The sequence below is a fragment of the Anarrhichthys ocellatus genome, unplaced genomic scaffold (genome assembly GCF_004355925.1).
Source record: "Anarrhichthys ocellatus isolate YVR2014 unplaced genomic scaffold, GSC_Weel_1.0 scaffold76, whole genome shotgun sequence".
NCBI classification, from domain to species: domain Eukaryota; kingdom Metazoa; phylum Chordata; class Actinopteri; order Perciformes; family Anarhichadidae; genus Anarrhichthys; species Anarrhichthys ocellatus.
The window spans coordinates 111,315-134,038 of record NW_022280106.1 but is presented as its reverse complement, the minus strand read 5'-3'; the positions used below and the strand labels follow the sequence as shown (position 1 = coordinate 134,038).

Genomic DNA, 22,724 nt, shown 5'->3' with positions numbered 1-22,724 from the left:
ATAGCAGACCACCTTAGTGTGTCACACAGATAATATTCAGGAATTTAAAAATGAAAGCCCTTTAAAATTTCAGATATGAGCTAACGTCCTGTTAAAAGGAATTGGCATATTGTATCAGTAACACTCTAAAGTGGTTTGCTGTCATTCTGAAGTGAAATGAGTCTGTTACAATGGGCTGTTTTCTTTAAGTCGAATCAGATTTAGACGGCACACAGCTTATATATGAGTTTTTAAAGGGCTTTATTGATATTCTTGGAGGCTCTGATGTGGTCTGTTATTAATCTTAAATGAAATTAGTTTGTGACAATATAGCATTTCCTTTTCATTTAAATCTGAATTTAGAGGGAAGATACGTAGCTCCTATATGAGATTAAAAGGGTTTTAATTTTGGAATTTTACATCAGAATATCCTAAATTTTCTCTGGGTAACACTCTGAGGTGGTCTGCTGTCATTCTGTAGTAAATTAAATTTGTGGCAACAGCAAGTTTCCTTTTGATTTTAAACTGAATTTAGAGGGAAGATGGCTCATATATGAGATTTTAAAGGGCTTTAATTTGAGAATCAAATTGTCATCTGAGTGTCATTCTGAGGTAGTCTGCTAAAACTCCCATTAATCACCAAGTGCAACCGGGAAGATTCCGATTTTGAGGTTGTGTACTGTAATTTTGAAATCAGATTGGTCTTTGGAAATGTGTTCTTTATTAATGAGTTTGACAAATAATTCACACAATCAGAATTCAATTTTTCTCTGAAATACGGTTTGCAGACAATAATTATTTTTGAATCAATCTAATTTAATTTTTATTTAATTTCCTGTTTATTGAATTAGTTACATTTATTTATTTGTTTGTTTACTTATTTACAAATTAATTTATTACTGACAAACAGACTGACTGACTAACTGAATGAACATGAAATGACCGATCACATTCACCGGAACAATGCTGTATTATACACTCTTACCATAATGCCAAGTATATACACGTACCGCAAAACAACGTGGGGGCTGGCTTGACCTGTTTTTCAAAGGGGAGGCTGGCTTGATTGCAGATGTATGACGGGAAGAGGCGCAGAAAAAGCAAATGGCCAAAGCGAGACTCAAAAATTACATGACAACTAATATTTGTTTACGATAGTCGTTTAGTAACTCAAAAATTACATGACAAGTAATATTTGTTTACGATAGTCGTTTAGTAACATCCCACGCAGAAAGAGCTGCAGAACATCGAGTATATTCGATATATTGCCCACCCCTATTTACAGCTATACGGTAGGCTATATCCTATTATATCTGATGATTGGCTGTTTTCTGTCTCTATAACAAGTATGACAGTCAAATAACACAATGTTCTGTCTTGTTGTTGAAATGGATGGCAGATCTCTTTAGTCTATTGCAGGACAATGTCAGTTTTATGGCACGGGTCACATCTGCTATGGGATAATGACAGGGGTAAGCCAAATGCAACATGAGGTAGGTGCTTATTTGTGTGTGTGCAAAGTATGTGCGTGTGCTCATGCACGTGTGGTTGAAAGGGAGGACTAATGAGTCTTCTATGAGGTATTATCTGTACCTTAGCTCGGCACTCAGCAATAATAAAAGCCAGCATTGCAGAGCTCACTAACAGGAGTCTGCAATACAACACACACCTCTGCCAATTCAAGTGACAAGCATCCACTTATGAAGTACAAACCTCTTCTTGGATCAAAAACAGTTAATCTGCTTAATCTGATGACTAAACAGATTGTTTCAGTTGTTTTAGAATCATATCATTTTAAAGTAGTTTTTTGGTGGAAATCTGAAAGGGACTCAAGTGGAATCACTGTATCTTACAGTGTTGATATTATTCTCAGATTGTGAGATATTTCTGCATGATGTGGGTTCACACAGACTGTCCTTTGGGTCAGGATCAGCTGACTATTGGCAGCTGCACTATATTGTGTAATGCTGTCTGACGGCTAAGCTAATTATGAGATTGGTCTTAGAGTGCAGAGTGTCAGCTTAGAGTGTTGTAAACACAGTTCAAAATGGCACCAATGACCCAAATCCATTCCTGTATCCACGAATCAAAGCATTTCTATTGGAACTTAAGTGTCTCTATGACTATTTATCATTTAGATGTACATGATATGTACAAAGCTTTAAAAGATACAACACAATGTGTGACAGGATCTAAATCAATCAATCATATTCGATGAGAGTGATAATGACACCTACGAGATATGGGACATGACCATCTTTTGGACCTATCCCTGGTTCCCCCAATAAATCATGATGGAATTATGTGCTTCTGAGGCCATGACTCTCCAATCAAAGTATGTGAGTGGAGGGAGAGAGAGAGAGAGAGAGAGAGAGAGAGAGAGAGAGAGAGAGAGAGACGCCAATCCCTGTGAGGTGAGCCGTGGGAGAGACGCAGAGTAATCCCGTGGAGTGGAAAACGAGGATATTAGAGCTTTCTGAAGTTGGATGTCACGCAAAAAACAGTTCTGCTTTACTGGGACTGACTGGTCAACTGGTTTGGAGGCTCAATTACCTCCAAACGAGCAACATGAAGGAGGAGGAGGGCAGCGGAGCGCACTGAGAGATAGTCTAGTTGTTAGCGTTGTGTTAACAGCGTTAGAGTATGAAGGGATGTGAGCTGAACTTGTGGTAGAATGGCACCTTATCTCACATGGATCTCTGAGGGATGGCAGCTTTCCACCACCAGCATCACCACCATCCGAGCGCGGACCTGCGGTGGCTCTTCCATCGGCTCACCATCGCGTCCTCTCTGAGCATCCTCTGTTTCTCCTTGGTTTATCTCCTCACCGGATGCAGTGATCCGGAGCTGACAGAAAACTCTGAGATCAAGGCACCCACACGCGAGTTTCTCGTTTCAGGGTCAGGATGGCCGTACGAGAGAAACGGAACTAGCGTTGTCAAGGAGGTTACCACCGTGACTGGTGAAGGCGCGTTCAGCGGTCATCCCGGGCTGGAGGCAAACAGCTCAGGGAAGGAATGGACAGCCACTCGGAGGTTACCGCAGGCTCTGATCATAGGGGCTAAAAAGGGAGGCACCCGGGCTCTACTGGAGTTTCTGCGGCTCCACCCGGACATCCGTGCCTTGGGGTCGGAGCCGCACTTCTTCGACCGGCATTACGCACGGGGGCTGGACTGGTACAGGTACGCACACATTAGGCATGAAATCCATCTTAGCTAAGTATCAAAAAGAGATGTCTCCATTTTATTACTCTTCATGTTTTCTTTGATTTCACAAACTTTATATACTGCATTTAAGGCAAAGTCTTAAAAACTCAGTCACTGTCTCTCTTTGTCATTTAAATGGCCTTTCACTTGAGTCCTGCTTTCTGTGTGTTTGTGCATATGAATTAATGAATGAATATCTTTGTGTTGTCTGCATACCCAAACATATCCACAGAGATAGGTGACAGTCAAAGAGACACTGCCATCTGGCTATGCCAATCTGTGCATGTGTGCTTGCTGTGTGTGATTGTGCAAGTGTGTATGTACAGTTGGGGGTTGCAGATGAGTTCTCACAGAGCAACAGAGTAATCATCTCTGCTCTAGAGCCTGAGCCACATGTTACTATTGTCATGTGGCTTTGTTCTCAGCCGATTCTACTTGGAAGTACTCAGAACACATGTGACAGACTCATGATTGAGATACAAGGGAACCAGATTAAAGTCGCTCGAACTGTTTGAGGATAATTTGGTAAAATATCTGAGCTTCATTTTGCTTTTTGTCATTGTGCGTACTGTAAGTGCATGACCCTATTGACACACACCTTGCTAAAAATACCAGATGAAACATTTATTAAATAAAAAATGGACTGTATTGTGTGCTGTAAACCAGTTAAAGGGACTCAATAGTGGCATTGGCTCTATTCTCGGTGGATGGTCTTTTTGTGTTGATATGACCATGCACACAGATAGAACACACCACCATGTCAAAGCTGTGGGATGTAAACAGAGAAAATCCACTGTAGCCTCTCCTATCTGCCAGCATGTGCAACATGTTTGCTGTGTGTGTGACACCAGGTGATGTGAATGTGACACCAGATTGTCACATTTTTCCTCGGGCCAGATGGGACTCGCTGCATGTCGAGCCACTTGACATCACTGTCAAGCTCTATCAATTGACCTCTGACTCCAGGTCACTTTATGCTGCGAGTTAATGATGTGTTCACACCACCTCATGACAAACAGCAAACACCCAGAGTACACCGCCCGTCAAAGGAAATGTGTCTTTGTGTTGCTTGCTCAAACAGAAACAACAAAAAAAAACACAAGCAGTCAGACAGCTTGATAAAAAGACAACAGTTTAGCAGTTTAGAAAAGTGAGCACACCCCAAATGTTGATAATGATCCCTAATTGTACAGGACAACTGTATGCACACATCTACAGAGTAAAAGGTCAAAGGTCAACCGGAAAATCAGTCTGATGGGAGACTCTTGACCAACCTGCTAGCTGAATAGTGGCATGTTCAGACTTTTTTGACTGGGGTAACCCAAGTGGGGCACTGACTGAGGCTGCATCACACCAAATCAGGCATTACGGTGAAAAAGTCAGTCCTCCCATTACATTGAATGTGGTGAGTGCATTTGTGTGAGGTGTTCAGCTATTCAGCACTCATTCATTGTGCTTGGCTCTGTCTCCTTAGACGGAGTGGCCAGAGTCGTCTGCGCTCTGCTGCTCCGAGAGTGTGGCGCTCTGAATAACCCAACAGTACATTCTAACAGCTCTTTGACTTAACGAACGGTCCAGTTTCTACCAGAGCACGCTCGAACAAACCCCGGTAAGGCTGGGCAATAATTCAATAGGATAATTTATAGTCTTTCAATGGAATTGTGATGAAATCATATATTCAGATATCGTTATCCACGTTTAAATATCGAGACATCGTTTTACACGATTACATCTTCTAAATTGATATTAACAAGCACATACTAAGTCAAATTTCTCAGAACATTCTGCACTAAAGTTCTTAACCAAAGAAGAAAATAGTTAGGATAGAGGATTTGAGCCATAACTCCCAACCCTCGTAACACGGGTTTGACAATGTTGTTTTAATAGTTTTTACAAAAGAAATGTACATTGGATATATTTCAGTAGCAGTTTATTAGAAAGGATGTTTATTTTTACGACACGGGCAATGAGCTGTGGCTTCTCCATTATATCATATTCCAGACAGGCATTCTGCACAGTTGGTGGAAGTATCGTTATCAGAACTTTTAAAGTAGATAACTTATACATTGATGCCATTTGAATTGTAATGGTGAAGCACTGCACTGCAAACAAACTTGAACCACATTCTCCCCTTTGCTGTAAAGACTTTTACACATTCTTTCAAGCACAGGTGTGTTAAGCACTCCCAGCAAGGAAACTCAAAAGTACCTCCAGGTTGTAGCGCTCCATCAAGAGTCTCAGAAACTGTGGACAGTGGACAGTTTGGCTAGTCATTTGATTATTTGCCTCTGTTTTTACTTGAGCTAACCTCAGGTGTTGTGTAAAACCTGTGTGATTGCTTGACTGCCCATATTTCTTGCCTCTGGACTTTTTCATTGCGATTTGAGCAGTTAACTTGTAAGTACAATGACAATATACCTGACATGAATTATTACCAAAAATATGAAAGTAAGACACAGGTTGTGCTAAACCAGAATTTTCCTTCAAGGAAAAAGTGCTTTGATATCACTCAGCATTACTGGTCAACATGACATGTGTGTGTAGATGCTTTTGTTCTCTCAAACCCTGTCACGATCATGAAATAAAGTGTATCTTTCTTAGAATCACTCCTCGTCTCTCTCAGAGTAAAATATCACAGCCCCTGACAAAGATCCACTAATGTCGTTTGGAGTGGAGATTGGATCTGGAACAACGCTGCAATGAGCCATGAGATGGACGGGAAGTTTCCTCCTCACTGTATTGTCTGGGATCGATAGCTCTATCTCTTCGCTCTGAACTTGGGTTGACTCCAGCATTAGAGCGGTTAGCGTAGGTCAGCACGGCTTCTGTTACAATTAGCAGGAAGCTTTATTCTACATTGCAGTAATCCCTCCACATAGGCACACAGGGGTCATGTTACACACAGATGTTTCTCTCTCTGCCGCTTTGGAGGAATCCATTAAAATTGCTCAGCTGGAAATTCACATGCCACTTGTGATGGTTTCTTGCTGAAAGAGGGCATGACAGTTGCATGGTGAAAAACAGGGTAGTTCACTAACAAGGACTACGCCAATAACAGTATGAGTTTCGAGAGGTTTATTGCATAGTGGATAGATTGTTAGATTCAAGAAGCGGAAGGGATCAAGGGATGAAATAGATATAGGGTAGGGGTAGAGGGATGAAGGGGAGTAGGGTAGAAGGATGATGGGATGTGGCGGTAGGGAGGAAGGGATGTGGGGTCGAGATAGAGGGATGAAGGGATGGAGGGGGTGTAGGGTAGGGGTAGAGGGATGAAGGGATGTAGGGGTCGAGGTAGAGGGATGAAGGGTAGGGGTCGAGGTAGAGGGGTGAGGGATGAGGGGTAGGGGTCGAGGGATGAGAGATGAGGGGTCGAGGTAGAGGGATGAGGGATGAGGGGTCGAGGGATGAGGGATGAGGGGATGTAGGGTAGAGGAATGAAGGGTAGAGGGATGAAGGGATGTCAGGAAGAAGAAACGAGGAGGGTTTGTAGAAAGGAGGTTAGGCGATCGATGGGGGACCGTTGATGTCCAGCAACTGGCGGGAACGGGGGGACTGGAGACTGTAGGGTGGGGGCCATCTCTTCGGAAGCTCTGGCGGAGCAGAGTCTCCAAAAGATAGCTCCATAAAGACTGATGCCGATGGCCGTTTCTGGAGTCGTTCGGGTTGGTACGAACTTACCTGAGGTACGCGGGGAAAGACCGATGATCGCGTGTCTTGAGGGTGTGGTTGGAAATTCCTTGGCTTGAAGAGGTGGAGGCGGCGCTGAGTAAACTCGGGGTATTCTGGATCGGGCCAAGATATGGAGGAAGTGGTGGTAAGCCCGAAACCGCAACAGGGATCTTGCGGGGAATTCGGCTGGCTGAAATCTGGGCTTAAGTAGTCGCGGATGGGTTCGTACGGACTCGAGTACGAGTCCGGTTGGAAACGGTAGATAGTTGAAGAGGACCGTATTGGTTGGTCTTGCGGCATTTGAGGCGATAGACGACCGTGTCAGAAGGATGGATGTGATGTCGAACGCGGTGGCATGTCGGGACGGATGGAGTCCAAGGCGGTGAACTCGGAGCAGCGAAAGAAGCTGGCAAGAACGTGGACTTTAATGCTTTGTCCGTGAAGGGAGACGTATGACCTGAGCTGGGGGTGAGGATGCCGCAGGTGAGGAGGTCCGAAGTGAGGGGCAGCCATTTAGGCGCTATATTCCGAATGGATGGCAATGGTCTTGATGGACCGTTCATGCCCCAAAAGAATGGCTACTATGGCTATGGAATGCATTTCGTAGATCGCGGAGGAAGGTGTGGGGGATGAGAACTCAAGTGGCCGAGGACCGATTGTCACTGTAGAAGCCGTCGAAGCTGATCGAGGGTGCTGCGTCTGTGAAAAGCTGGATGTCTTCCGGCTTAGTGACGTGTTCGTCGTGGAAGTTGGAGATGCCGAGAGGAACTGGTGTCGGTTTAGCTCGGTTTACGTGCTTCGTCAACTGTGACGTGGTCATGGAGGTTTGTAACAGCGGCGGGGACTAACGGGATGTGTGGCAAGGATGATTTTGTTTAATCTATTGATTCTATTTATCTGGTGGAGAAAAGCCAAGTGTTTAGACTGTGTGCTGGGTTTGAAGAGTTTGCTTTTCTGTCGGACTGGTGGAAATGGATGTTGAGCTGGGTGAGTGCATACTTCAGTCAAGAGACTGTCCACTCTGAAATGCGGGATGTATGGGCCCGTCGGAGCGTTGGCGTGGGGAAGAAGGGTCGCTGTGGTTTTGGCCGTTGCTCGAGCGGCTGAATCTCAAGGGGGTGGAAGAACGGCGTTGTGGAGGGACGATATCCCTCGGGGATCTCCTCCTGGGGTTGTTGGAAGGCGAAGGGCCGACGACTTCGGAATTGTCCGAGGATAGAGTTAGCTGTGGCTAAAAGTGAAACTGGTGGGGGGGCGGGGGGATAAGTCAGAGAACGCTGGAATTGTCTGCTGGCGGAGCTGTGGAAATGAGGCGCGTTTAAGACGGGATGGCAACGCTAATGGGGGTAGGGGTGGAGGAAGAGGGGGGGGGGGCATAGGCAGGAAGAAGCGACTGTCGCGTCCCTGGCAAGAAAACCAACCCGAGCTGCTCCCTTAGCTGTGCCATATACCTACCTGTTCTGTTGGAGCGGTCTGTGCGGCTGGGGTAACCGGTAGAGGCGGGAGGAGTTTAGCCGAAGTTGGCCGAGGTGGGTGGAACTGGAAGGTAGAAGCTGGAAGGTGGGCGACTGTGGCTAAGTGGATAGCAGGGCCGTCTTTCAATCAGAGGGTCGGCGGCTCAATCCCCAGCTCTGGCTCTGCTAGTCCGCTGGATAAAAGCATCTGCTAAATGACTAATGTAATGTAGAAGTAACAGAACATGAAAGGATGCCAGGATGGATGTACCTGGGTTAATCATGAAGTTAGGGGGAAAAAACATTGCAAGGAGATGTCTCTGGCGCGGGGGGAACTTGACGGCCGAAGTCAGTATGGCGTGGGACAACTTAAGGCAGGACGCAGTCGACTGCCCTTCTCTAAACACACCTAAGAGGGGCCAACAGCAGATTGGAAGCAGCAGCCTAATTTACACTAAAACACCTTCTGCTGTACGCCGTATATCTGACTCCCGCATGCAGTTTGACAGATATTTAATAGTGGCTCATCTTGAAAAGGATTGATTCATAGCCTTGGTACCGGTCTCATTACCCTAATAGGGTACTTATTGGCCGTATTAAAATCAGATTAAAGATTCACAATCAGAGTATACGACCTGGCCCTCTGGAGGGACTGATGTAGATGGATGGGCTTCTTCTGCCGTGTGCTGCGTCATGACGTTAACAGCGCGCGCCTGACAGCGCCGGGAACCCGGAAGTGCTCTGGAGGCTCGGAGCGCGAGAGAGGTGTTGTGCTACGGGTGCTTGAAAAGTTTGGAAAGTTGCGCTTGTAACGGACTGATGTAAAGGACTGTTGCGTTGGATGGTTGCTTCCTTCGTTTGAGAGAACCGTCCGCTCGGAGAAGTGGGATATATAGAGACTATCGGGGCCTCGGAATGGTGAATGAGGGTCACGGTGGTTTCACCGGTTGTTCGAGCGCCTCCGGCTGTCGGAGAGCGGCGTGGATGAGGAATTGAGAGGATTAGGGTCGAAAGATGGGATTCCGAATCGGGATCTCCCCCGGGCTGTTGGACGGCGGGGGTGGATGGCTTCGGACTTGATGGAGGATGGTTATCGAGAGCTGCGGGGAATGAGGATGGCTAAATGCAGCCGAAGTTGCTAGCGACGAGCGTGGTGAGAAAAGGAGGGAGCTTCGGGATATGGCTGGTCGTCCGGAGGGGTTGAGGAGAGCCTTTGTGAAAGGTAAGCGGTTTAAGATGTTGTTGTCTGTCGTGCCTTGAGATGAAGCGTATGAAAGCTGAGTCAGGGAGCGTCGCTCGTCTGTCTTGCGTCGTATGAAAGCTTAAAGCTGAGTCGGAGAGCGTTTGCTCGTAGGGTTCGAGGTAGGAGCGTGGGGTAGGGATGGAACGTTGCTCGTCTGCTGAGTCAGAGAGCGTTGCTCGTCTGTCTTGGGTCTTATGAAAGCTGAGTCAGAGAGGGTTGCTCGTCTGGATGTGGGGTGTAGGTAGAGGGGTGTAGGGATGGAGCATCTGCTGAGTTAGAGAGCGTCTGTACTTAAGTCGTTTTTTTGGATATCTGTACTTTACTTTACTACTTATATTTCTGTTGACTTTTACTTTTACTTCACTACATTTTGCAAAGAAAACTGATACTTTTACTCTGATACATTTCCCGTGAAACCTTCGTTACTCGCTCCAAAATCAAATCTATCTTTAGAAAAAAAATGAATCATGAGACCAGCGTCGGGGACTGTGGTGGAACACAGACTGCAAGCAAGCAGGTTTGGTGAATCAGTGGTCCTAGCTTGCAAGTTAAATCATTGGTTAATCACGTTAATGCGCAATTGCAAACAAGTGCTCTCAAAGCCGCGGTGTTTTGATTCCCAGTGATGCCCAGGATGCTATATGCTATAGCTAGCGAGCGACTACATGAGTAGAATTCCACTCTACGATGACTGATTTCATGACGGAAGCAGAAATGGAAGCACCTGCTACTCCTGAAACAAACGACGGTGGTGACGAAGACCAACACCCGTGGATCGCTAGCGAGTTAGTGAGCTGAGGAAGTGTTGACAGTTGTGCAGCACTAGTTGGCTAACGTTAGCTAACTTAACGTTAGCCACCACACCATAGGATTGACAGGAGCCGCGAGAGCGCAGCATTAGGGAAATCCTTCCCAGCTGTGCGCAAGCTGTCTGTGAAGCTGAACACACCTCTACCTGCCTCAGCGGCCTGTGAAAGGCTATTTAGCATCGCAGGACTAGTCTTCAGCCCAAGAAGAGCGAGACGGAATTCTCGCAATTTTGAAAACCAACTTCTTTTGAAGATGAACAGGACATTTTTCAGTTTCAAGTAATGACTGGGTTGTTACTTTCGGTGCTGCTTTAGTATTGATCATGTTTTGATATTTGAGTCATTTTGTGGATGATCAGATGGAGTTATGATGGTAGCAGTCGCCCAATTGCAGATTCAGCTTGAGCAAAACCTTTGCCTATTGTGTTCAAATCAGTTTACAAGGCAGGCGTCCTTTCTCAAAACACTTACCTGATGCATCAAGTGGATATTTTTTGCTGAACACAATATTATGCATTTGCCCTCTACATCCTCGAGTCGGAATGAGCATACTTATAAACGCACTGTTACAACTCCTTCATAGTGTCATATTGCTTTTTGGAGAATTATGATGATAAGTTCATTGTAGATGCAAAAGTATACTTATGTACAATATATTATGTTGAACATTGTTGCTCCTGGATGGATCACAGCCAACCCAATTATTTTCAACACAGCTCCATGTCCTTGGTCATGGTGGCCACAGCACTTAAAAGAATAAACTTCATAATTCTCAAAATTCTGACCCTTTGCTTTTTTAGTAAACAGCATTTACTTGTACTTTTACTTTCAATACTTAAGTACATTTAATATCAGAAAATTACTTTTGATACTTAAGTACAATAAATATCAGATACTTTAAGACTTTTACTCAAGTAGTATTCTAATAGGTGACTTTTTACTTTTACTGGAGTAGTTTTCCAGTAAGGTATCTTTACTTTTACTCAAGTATGGCTTTTGGGTACTTTATACACCACTGTCCTTATGTAACAGTATGTAAGTAATATCAGCGAAATGTAGTCAGCATGAAAAGTAAAAGAACTCATTGTGCATGAAAATGTTCTCTGTCAGTGTTTTCCTATCATGTTTCTGGATTACTATTACCTAAACGTAAGGCTTTGTCTGTGTTATTGTTGCATTGAATGAACACGTGCAATGCAGTTCTGCGCACCAAAACAGCTTGTTACATTACACAACTTGAAAAATGAAAATTGAGTAAAGGAAGTCGAGAGCCCGAAACAAAGACAGCTCACCTGCAAAGTAAAAGTTGCGTGTTTTCAAACGTGTTTGCTGCAGCTATCAATTCATGGAAAGCAAAAAATTAAAGAAACAAGAAAATATTCTAAATAATGAACATAATACACAACTGTCATAAAGCCATATTCCTGCCACTTTCCCACAGTTGAATTTGAATAAACTCTCAATGGGCGCAAACACGGAATTACTTGTAACAGAGTTTTTTCACAGTGTGATATTAGTACTGAATATAAAAAAGGCGAGTTTGTTCAGGAGCAATTCATTGTTCATTAAAAGTTATTTAATGAAACCCAGAACCTGATTATTAACTACAGTGTATTGACGATTTTAAATGACTATACAGCATGAAACATGTTGTGCTTTGACAAGCTTTGACACATGCATTTAGGGACAAACACTTAGGTCATAGAACAAGCAGATCTAATTTTTCTCTGATAAAGTTATTGCACAACTTAATTTTGCTTTTCATGTATCTGTGTAGTCTACACTGAATCAATCAAATGGAATTTAACAAGAAAGCTGCAATAATAACCTACTACCTAATAATAGATGACAATAGAGCTTTTATTTAAATAAATTATTGATCATACAATGAATCAATAAATACAAATAATTCTGTTTGTGCAGTTCATTCATTTTCAGCCATGGGAAAGTGGCAAGAATATGACTTTGTGACAGTTATATATTATGTTCATTATTTATAATATTTGTTTATCTATTTAATTTAACTCTCCTTATATTGATCGCTGCAGCAAACACGTTTGAAAATGCGCAACTTTTACTTTGAAAGCGAGCTGTCTGTTTCCGACTCTCGACTTCCTTTACTCAATTTAAATTTTTCAAGTTGTGTAATGTAACAAGCTGTTGTTTTGGTGAGCTGAATTGAAAGGCATGTGTTCATTCAATGCGACAATAACACAGACAACACCTTAACCGCGTTTAGGCAGCAGCGGCTATCGAACAACGAACTCATACACAGCAGAATGCATTTACAATAACTCAAGTAGACCAATGAGATTAGGCAATACCTCTAAACTGACATTGTTCATTATACAACTTGAACAATGGCAAATTAATTATACTTTGGCACAGACCTGTAGATGTTTATGGTTGTGCTATTTGTATCTAACTTACATGTCAGGTAGTTGAATCGATAGCAATGCAACATATTCAAAGATCATACGCTACATTTGTAGCGTTGCTGTCCTGTGAGAACCACGTATATCTAAAAAGAAAAAGAGCCTGTTTTCAGCTCGGTGACGATGCATTTTCCAGCTGATCCAAGAGGCTTTTTAAAGAGTTTATTTCGCTGAAGAAGCAGGAGAATTGTCTCAGCACATAAAAGAACACTTCATCCTTCAGTTCATCACAAACATCCAAATCAACACGTCTGGTGATACTTGGTTTTCACTGGACAGGAAGAGGATGAAAAGTAGCTAAAGCTGTAGGATAAATGTAGTGGAGCAAAAAATAAAAATGATGTAGTGGAATAGAGGTATGAAGTGTAAATACTCAAGTAAAGGAAAGTACTTCAGATTGTATGTTGTATATATGAGATTTTTAACATTAATATATATTATATATACTTATATATATACTTATTACATATGAAGTCACTCTCCCTCTGTGTGTCTGTTGTTATCAGAGGTTTTCTGCTCTGCATGACTCCCTCCCTGTGAAACAGTTGACCCTCCCCACATTAATAAAGAGAAAATAATTAATTATTTTTCACTATTACTATGTCTCAAGATTTGAGAAAGAAGACTACTTTTTTAAATGCAGTAGATATTAGAAATGTGCATTTGAGTAAATATTTTGCCGGCTGAAGCAAATTGTATATCGGAAAGGAGATAGAATATTTGCAGTTTGCATCATCATTTTTTTTAGCGCATCTTTGTTTTTAGCACTTGGAGATTCAATCATCACTATTTAACACTGAACATCCAATGTTGCAAGAGAATCAATAGGGTGAACGTGATGATGTAAGCTGTAACGGCACTGCTCTCTATGCTCTGCACTTTATACAGTATAAATAGCCACATACAACAATCACACAGACATTGAGGAGTACACAGACACTGTTGCTTCTTACATTAGTAAGTGCATTGATGATGTGACTCATATAAAAACCATCATCACTCGGGCTAACCAGAAGCCATGGCTGACAGGGGAAGTGCATCGGCTGCTGAGGGCCAGAAACAACGCCTTCAGAGCAGGGGATGAAACTGGCACTGAGAAGAGCGAGAGCCGACCTGTCCCACGGCATCAGGAAAGCAAAACAGGAATACACGAATAAGACCAGTCACATTAAAGACAGCAGAGATACACGGAGCCTGTGGCAGGGCATTCAGACTCTTACGGACTACAAACCCGTGCCACAGATCTGCGACAGCAACATCTCTCTGCTAAACAACCTCAACAGCTTCTTTGCACGGTTTGAAACACAAACAGCACACGTCCACACAAGACTCTGCCCCCTCCCCACGATCAGGCTCTGTGCCTGTCTGCTGCCAGCGTGAAGAGGACACTCTCCACTATCAACACCCGCAAGGCAACAGGTCCAGACAACATCCCTGGTCGTGTGTTGAAGGACTGTGCAGAGGAGCTTAAGGATGTCTTCACGGATGTCTTTAATACTTCTCTGAGACAAGCTGTTGTTCCATCATGCTTCAAGGCCACCATCATCATACCTGTGCCAAAGAAATCCACTCCGTCCTGCTTTAATGACTACCGTCCGGTGGCACTGACCCCCATAATCATGAAGTGCTTTGAACGGCTAGTCATGTCACATATCAAATCCATTCTTCCCCCCACCCTGGACCCTTTCCAGTTTGCATACCGTGCCAAGCGGTCCACGGAGGATGCAATCTGCTCTGCTCTCCACCCAGCCCTCACCCATCTGGACTCAAAAGACTCATATGTGAGAATGCTGTTCATAGACTTTAGTTCAGCATTCAACACCATAATCCCACAAAAACTCAAACTTGACCAGCTGGGGCTCAACACCTCGCTGTGTAACTGGCTGCTGGACTTCCTCAGTGAGAGGCCACAAGCAGTACGTGTCGGCAACAACACCTCGAGCAGCATCACACTGAGCACAGGGGCCCCTCAAGACTGTGTGCTCAGTCCACTGCTCTTCACCTTGCTGACACACGACTGCACTACAACCTACAGCACCAATCACATGGTCAAGTTTGCAGACGACACAACTCTGGTAGGTCTCATCACCAACGACGATGAGACCCACTATAGGAAGGAGGTCAGCCTTCAGACCACGTGGTGCAGAGACAACAACCTCCTTCTGAATAACAGCAAGACCAAGGAGATTATTGTTGACTTCCGGAGAGGCCACACTCAACACCCACCACACTGACCATCAATGGTGCAGATCTAGAGAGAGTGAGCAGCACCAAATTCCTGGGGGTGGACATCAGTGAGGACCTCTCGTGGACAGCCAACACAACATCACTGGAAAAGAAAGCCCAGAGGCGCCTCTACTTTCTCCGCAAACTGAAGAAGGCAAGAACACCACCACCCATCATGTGCACCTTTTACCGTGGCACCATTGAGAGCATCCTGACAAACTGTATCACTGTGTGGGGCGGAAGCTGCACTGACTACAACAGGAAAGCCCTGCAGCGCATAGTGAACACAGCTGGAAGGATCATTGGTGCCTCACTCCCCTCACTCCCCTCCCTGCAGGACATATACGACACTCGCCTCACCCGCAAAGTGACCATGATTATGCGCGACTCCATCCACCCCTCACACAGTCTCTTCAGCCTCCTGCCCTCTGGGAGAAGATACCGGAGCCTCCGTGCTCGCACCACCAGACTCTCAAACAGCTTCGTCCACCAGGCTGTTAGGAAGCTGAACTCGCTGAACTCTCTGAACTCTCACCCTCCTCTCTTTTAAGACTCCCCATGTCCAACTGCTGCTAAATACAGATTGATAGTTTTTTTGTTTTTTTCTCTTATTATATACGGTATATATTGTCTAAATGTTTTTGTAATCTATTGCACTGTATTCACTTTATATGTTTATATGTTGGACTAGAGAGAAACGTCTTTTCAACTCCCCTGTATGTTCAGTACATTGTGGAATTGACAATGAAGCAAACTTTGAACTTTGAACTTTAAAGCAGCTGTGGACAGCAGATAATGTAAGAATCACCAACATTCATTTATAGATCAATGCAGACTGATTTAAGCTAATCTAACCACATTCAATTTTATTTTCTTTGCTGATTTTGGCTGGCGAGTGTTCATTGAAATAAATGTTGAATGTTCTAAGCATTAATCCGTTGTTGCAGCACGTCTGCAGCTAGTATTTGGTTTGACACACAGGTTAATAATTATTGTGAGGAATATTTACCATTGACATGTGATCAGACAGTCTCTTCACATGTATTATTATTATTATTATTATTAATAAAAAGTGATCTGTGCAACTTTGTTAGTCAGGAAGTTTGTATCAAACAAGTAGCCCTTCGTACTACTCAGTACCCTTGAAGTAGCTCTCTGTTTCAAAAAGGTTGGTGACCCCTGGTTTACAGTTAATTACAATTGAGGTTTCTGAGAATACTGCAACGAACAACGCATTCAGCACTAACACTTTTGTCCGTGCTCGTAGCTCGCGCACCATCTGTGGAGGCGCCACAGTACCATGCACAGAAACACCAGACAGCGTACAAACAAAATATGCTGTAAAAACGCAAGAAAACAATGAGTGTAACCAGCAAAATGCCCTATAACAACCTCCTTAAAAGGCATTGTAAAATTGATTAACTGTAAACTCATATTGTATGTTGTAAGCAAATAAGTCAAGTATTAAATGCATTATAAAGAAACAAAGGTTGAAAAAAGGAATTGTGCATCTTTGTAAAATCATTAGACATGTTAATAGTGCTTTTATCAGTGAACTATTTGTGACAGTCACGTCTGATAACTTTGGGGTGAGATGCTGGTGCTCAAGAGCGACATCTAGTGGTTCAGAATGTCTCATAAAGAACCCTTAATTAAGTACAGCACCTAAGTAAATGTACTTGGATACAAATGGCATTTTCTGTGTTTTTTCGGGGGGGTTGAATTTGTAATTTCTTTGTGTCCCCATGGCCCAACTCTGTCTCTTCTCTTTAGACCAATTTCCGTTTTTTGAATTTAAGGGCCTTTTGATCTGATTGCAGAGAGAGGATTTTCCCAGGCTGCAATACTTAGCTGGAAGTCCCATGTTTTTGGATGTGATCAAATAGTGACTTTTAGTTTTTTATGTTCTAGGTTGGAGGTTGTTAGTTTAATTTAATTTGGAGACACCACGCCTCTAAGCACCTACAATGATAACGAGGGGCCGAAATTACTTTCCAGTGTCAGCTGTTCTGATGGTACTGATTCATTTGCAATTCATATTGAACTCGCAAAGGGAGGTTTTTAAATTCATACCCATACATTGGTGGCTTTGTCCTGCCATGGCACAGCACATGGTGCTACTTGTGTTTTTGTATTTGTACAATGGACATAATTGCCATGCAAATCACAGAAGAATTACATTACATTACATTTCAATCATTTAGCAGACGCTTTTATCCAAAGCGACTTACAATTCAGATTCTATCACACCGTAGGCACAGCTACGGGAGCAATTTGTTCAGCAGGATTCAGTGGGCGGGAATTAGTAGCAAACACAGACAGGCAGATTTTCGGATCTGTTGATCTCCAGGAGGGGAATCAAAACTTTTTGCACTACCAAACATCATGTTGAAGTGTCAAGTGATTAAAGCTATGAGAACAGATCGGTTTTGGCTGAGTTTTGTTTGTGTAGTGTGTAACTGGGGTTCAGGTGTGGTCTGTCCTGTCCCTGTACTGTTTGTGATGTGATCACCATAAGGCCCAGACCGGTATCTGGCCCTCATTAAGGCCCTCCCCTGGGGTTTGGGGGGAGGGGTGGGGGTGGGTGGGGATGTCTGGGTCTATGATGGATATCTCCTGGAAGTGGACAAGGCACAGCCACAATAGAACGACCCCTTAATGGTCCCCCATACAGAGGAAATGGATGAGCAGTCCAATAATATCACACATAGTAACATGCATATGCATAAGAACACAGGAATACACACTACATTCTCATATCTGACACACAAATTCACAGTCGGGTGTGCAGAGTGAACACATGCTCTGCTCTGCTCTATGATTGGCTATTGTTTCTTTCTTAGATCAGGCATCAAAGATAAACAGACCACATTATACATCTTTCATCTAGCATACCCTCAAATACCCAGATTGTTTGCTTAATTTTTCCTGCTGTACATGTGATGACCATTGCAATTGCTTCACATTTGTTAACACACACACACACACAGACTCAGACACAAACACACACACACACACACACACGTGACACAGCATACTACTGATGGGGCTCTAGAGGGTGCTGGCTCCCCCCAGTCTCCACCTGGCACTCTTGGTGCCAGCTGAGACCCGGTGTCGCATTACCATTCTCAGTCCCTTACACTTACACTTACACCAACACCTTCTCGCTTCATACGCCCCATCATTTCGCTCTCATCCTAATACACACAATTCCCACTGTTCCCCGTTGTACACCCACCTCCGAGTAGTTACCCTAAGCCCCCATAGGATCAATAGCCAGTGGCCTTGGCTGGCCCGAGGTTATTGAAATAGGAGGCCTGCTGAAATATCGGGAAATGGGCGACAAAAGAGAGTTTCCTCAAAGGCAAACAGAGGCTTATTAGAAGCTGCTGGATAATCCCTGTGTTCATCATACTGGATGTTTGATCTCACATCAGTAGTAAATGAGCAGTGTGAGGATGCTATGCTAAAACAGGGGTTTTAAACTTCCAATTAATTGGACCATCTTTTTAGGTGAATTTCCTCTTAAACACATGGTGTCGCCAGACAGTTCTATTCACCTGCCAGTGATGAGCTCTAATGCTTTGGAGTTTTATAGCCCAACCTTCCTCATTGCACGCCCCACTATGCAGGCACCCAGGCCAACCAGTAGGAGTCACTAGTGTGGTAGCAAGGAAAATATCTCTTCAGCTTTGTTGAGCCTCTGTAGACGGTGGCTCCGAGCATGAACAAAGGTTTATACTCTCTGCGCTGCATTATTCTCCGAAATGCCAGACGGCGTACAAACGAAATGTACTGTAAGGAATCAAAAAGACATCAAGTGATATACTCATACTCATAGATATGCCTATAGACTGTAGGTGTAACCGGCAAAACACCATAAACCAACCTCCACAATGCAGAGGAGGGATTGTAATAATCTGTAAACTCATCTCCTATTCATAAACAACTTTATTGCCTTCATACAAGCCCTGTAAAGAAACAAGTTAATAAGTAATACATGCATTATAAAGAAACAAAGGTTGAATATCCTACATATACTGTATATATATACACTGCCAAGCGGCATTCTGGGTACAGCTTGCCCTCCGTCGCTTGCTACAATATTAGCTGCTTTATTTTTACTGCTTTTGCACCCAAATGACACATATACTCTAGAATTCAATCATTTGAAAATGGTCAACAAAACTATAGTTTGCAGTTAAGAGACAAAACAAACTGGTATGGGCCTTGCTGTGTGTGACAATGACGCTGAGGATGTGTGTGTTTGGTAAGCCTGTCAGGTGTGTGGCAGGTGTGTTGGCAGAAGTCCCAGAGTCCCCAGCTGGTCCTGTGGGCCCTCTGGAGTCATTTATCTCGACATGAGTCCCATCTGCTGGGCTTCTGGTGTGGAGTTAGAGGTGAGCCGAGTGAGACACATCAAGGAAAGACGTCTGTGTTCATGTAGCACAGCTGTCACCTGCCTTTTGTCTGGATCACTGGAGATCTCTGTGGATTGACACTCTGTCTCTGCCTAGTCCGTAAGAGTGTGAAGTCTGTCAAAGTGGCTGATGGGGGATTTTATTATGGAGTGTGTGTGTGTGTGTGTGTGTGTGTGTGTCTGAGCACTCAACATATTGTAGAAGTATCATAATAAGAATAACCTCACTTTCAGCCAAATATATGCTGATGTATGCAGCCTGAACTTATTTCCCACTAAATTCCCCCATACTTAGCTGTAAAGTTTTGTAGCAGTAGTTTCACATTTTGGGAAATACACTTATTCACTTTCTTGGTGAGAGTAATATGAGAAAATCAATACTACTTACATGTCAGTCTGTCAGCCTAAATATGGACGAGAGACAGGAAACGACTAAGCTAAGCTAAGCATCATCATCAAGGTATGAATCTTCTCATCTAATTCTCGTTAAGAAATTGAATGTGAAAGTGTGAACTTTATTTCCCAAGATATTTAAGTAGTTAATTTTTCCATACTCTATTACCATGTCCCACACTTCATACACAAATGAAACAGTGTATCTAGATTTTTTTTCCATTTGAGTAGTGCACCCATGAAAACATATATATTTTTATATATGTTTTCATGGGTGCACATTTTATATATATATATAAAAAATGTCTAGATACACTGTGCTTCATTTTGTTTAAATTTCTCTATATTTTTGTATCTTAACTAGATTTTTCCTGTACTTTCAGAAGTATGATGCCCAAAGCCCTGGACGGTCAGATTGTTATGGAGAAGACGCCTCGCTACTTTGTTACCCAGGAAACACCAGCACGAGTCCATGCCATGTCACAGGATGTGAAACTGATTGTGGTTGTCCGTGACCCCGTGTCCAGAGCCATATCTGACTACACACAGATCATCTCCAAGACCCCCGACATCCCTCCCTTTGAGAGTCTGGCTTTCAAGAATCGCACCACAGGTACAGATCCTGGTGTTTATAGCAGCCTCATTATGACACACTACCTGTATAAAGACAAACCTGGGGTCTTCCTGGCTGTTGATTCCTAACATTGGGCTGATCCTGGAGCTTTTTCATTTTGCGCTCTGTTCTTTCCCTCTCAGTATTTGGTTTTTCTCTACAGTGCAGGAGTTAGTGAAGGCCTAAACAGAAAAAAAGACATAATATGGATCCGCACACAGTAAATACAAAGTGCAGATTTATAGGCAAGTAGCATGAGACAAATCATTAGTCTAATCATCATTAGACAACAAGGTTTTGTCACAAACGAGACTCAGGAAATGTGTCATGCCTTTCTGGTTTCCGTTTGTAGTTTGAGTAGTATTGACCAATCACATTCGAGCAGGCTTTGGTTGAATGCAGGTAAACAGTAGACCGCTTTTGATTGGTTTAAAATGAGCTTGTAAACTGGTTACTTGTGAAAAACCCAGTGGTAAATTTCGTCTCTCAACTCCAACTCCAGTCTCGCATCTTTTGTTGCTAATCGGACTGTAAACAATGAGCAGCACAAGTCTTGGCCCTGATATCCGCTGACTACACCAGAACCTCCAAAATATAGCCCCTTGCACCCAGAGGCTTATATGTAGTCGATCTGAATTCAGATAAGCCTCTGGGGGTCTGATCTATCAGTCTGATAGGGGATGGGTTCCAAAACTCTGCACTACTCAACGTAGCATGAACAGCAGCAGCAGGAGGGGTGAGGTAAGATACAGAGAAAGAGAGAGAAAGAGTAGATGTGCCTCCAGACCCATGGAAAACCATGTTGAAAAAATACTAATCACAGCAGAGTATTTTCACATACTTAAAAGATGTCTGAAGGGGAACTCTTTTGTCATGTTTAACTGTAATAAGGTTTAAAGTGTTCCATTGACATGGTTTTCATATTTTGTCCTAGAGGGGCCCTCAGTGTCAGACTTAGAAAATCCCTGGACTAGGTCAGTAGTCAAATGGTTATACCTTAGTTGTAAAAGTTGGATGAGCGATTGGATGAGCGATGCTGATCGCAGCAATACTGGTTTTGAATAAAGAACCTTGGTATACCTCTTTCTTGTCTCTAGGTCAGATCGACTCTCTGTGGAGCCCGCTGTGGATCGGCCTGTACGCCCAGCACCTGGAGCGTTGGCTGTCCTGGTTCCCCAGGACTCAGATCCATCTGGTCAGTGGGGAGAGGCTCATCTCCGACCCAGCCAGAGAATTGGGCAAAGTCCAAGACTTTCTGGGTCTCCAGAGGATTGTCACAGACAAGCACTTCTACTTCAACAAAACAAAAGGCTTCCCCTGCCTGAAGAAGCCAGAGGGCAGCAGTAAACCTCACTGCCTTGGGAAGACGAAAGGGAGGATGCATGTCTCGATCGACCTGGAGGTGATGCAGAGACTGAGGGATTTCTACAAGCCGCATAACCAGCGCTTCTATAAGATGGCGGGCCAGGACTTTGGATGGCAGTGATGCTCTGATTGTGTGGAATCAGAAGCTTTTGTTGGCATTATGGAGTGCAAAAGATTCAGAGAACAGAGTCAATCAACCGCTTCTGACCAGCAGTGGGAAAAACAAAAACCCAGCGTCAATACCTTCACCTCTATCAATAAATTAATCAATAATCTTGTTCACGTGTTTGAAAGACAGCAGGGTAATTTTATATATCATAGATGTTCAGTAAAATATGTACTTTTGTAGTATTAAACAAGGGTGTCCCCTCGCATCATTCTCATTTGGTAGTACTTATTCCTATGCCAGGTGGTCCAATAAATGTGCAAAGTTGGTCATGAGACACTAGTGGCTATAGGTTACAGCTGTAAAAAGTTGGATGGTGAAATACACAGTGTAGCTGTTAGTGACTCTGGTTGACAGTAATGCTAAAGCTCTAGTTGGTAGGCTGTAATGGTACAATGAACCCAAAACAGGTGTATTTTCACATTCCCGAATTTCCCCAACTTTCTTTTTCTACCTGTTTGTTCTTCACTCTCACTAGTTAATAATTTACATACATATTGAGTATCGTCCTCCAAGCATTTTCCCTGAAAAATGGGGATGAATCTTTTATGTGGCGAGCAGCAAAGGGTGAGAGAGAATTTATATGAGCTGAGATTTGACTCAGTGGTTTTGTATTCTTGAATAATGAATATGCACAAATGGATGTAGGTAAACTGGGGTGGATCTCTTGCCTCCTAGCCTATTGGCAAATGTATGTGCTAGGCTAAGGTTGCAAAAGCACTTGACTGTACCTTGACTGAAGTAAA

The 22,724-nt window shown here is 43.5% G+C and overlaps 1 protein-coding gene across 1 annotated transcript; it reads left to right on the top strand.

The window, feature by feature from the left end:
* The first annotated feature begins 2,685 nt into the window (after positions 1-2,685).
* hs3st3l (heparan sulfate (glucosamine) 3-O-sulfotransferase 3-like) lies at positions 2,686-22,482 on the top strand. Its single transcript, XM_031873907.1, has 3 exons — positions 2,686-3,161; positions 20,218-20,447; positions 21,545-22,482. The coding sequence occupies exons 1-3, from the start codon at positions 2,686-2,688 to the stop codon at positions 21,931-21,933; spliced, it is 1,095 nt and encodes a 364-aa protein (XP_031729767.1). The 3' UTR covers positions 21,934-22,482.
* Positions 22,483-22,724: the final 242 nt, after the last annotated feature.

Coding starts and splice junctions, on each gene's coding strand:
- hs3st3l (XM_031873907.1), top strand. CDS start 2,686: ATGGCAGCTTTCCACCACCAGCATCACCACCATCCGAGCGCGGACCTG. Junction 3,162..20,217: donor CGGGGGCTGGACTGGTACAG/GTACGCACACAT, acceptor CTGTACTTTCAG/AAGTATGATGCCCAAAGCCC. Junction 20,448..21,544: donor TTTCAAGAATCGCACCACAG/GTACAGATCCTG, acceptor TCTTGTCTCTAG/GTCAGATCGACTCTCTGTGG.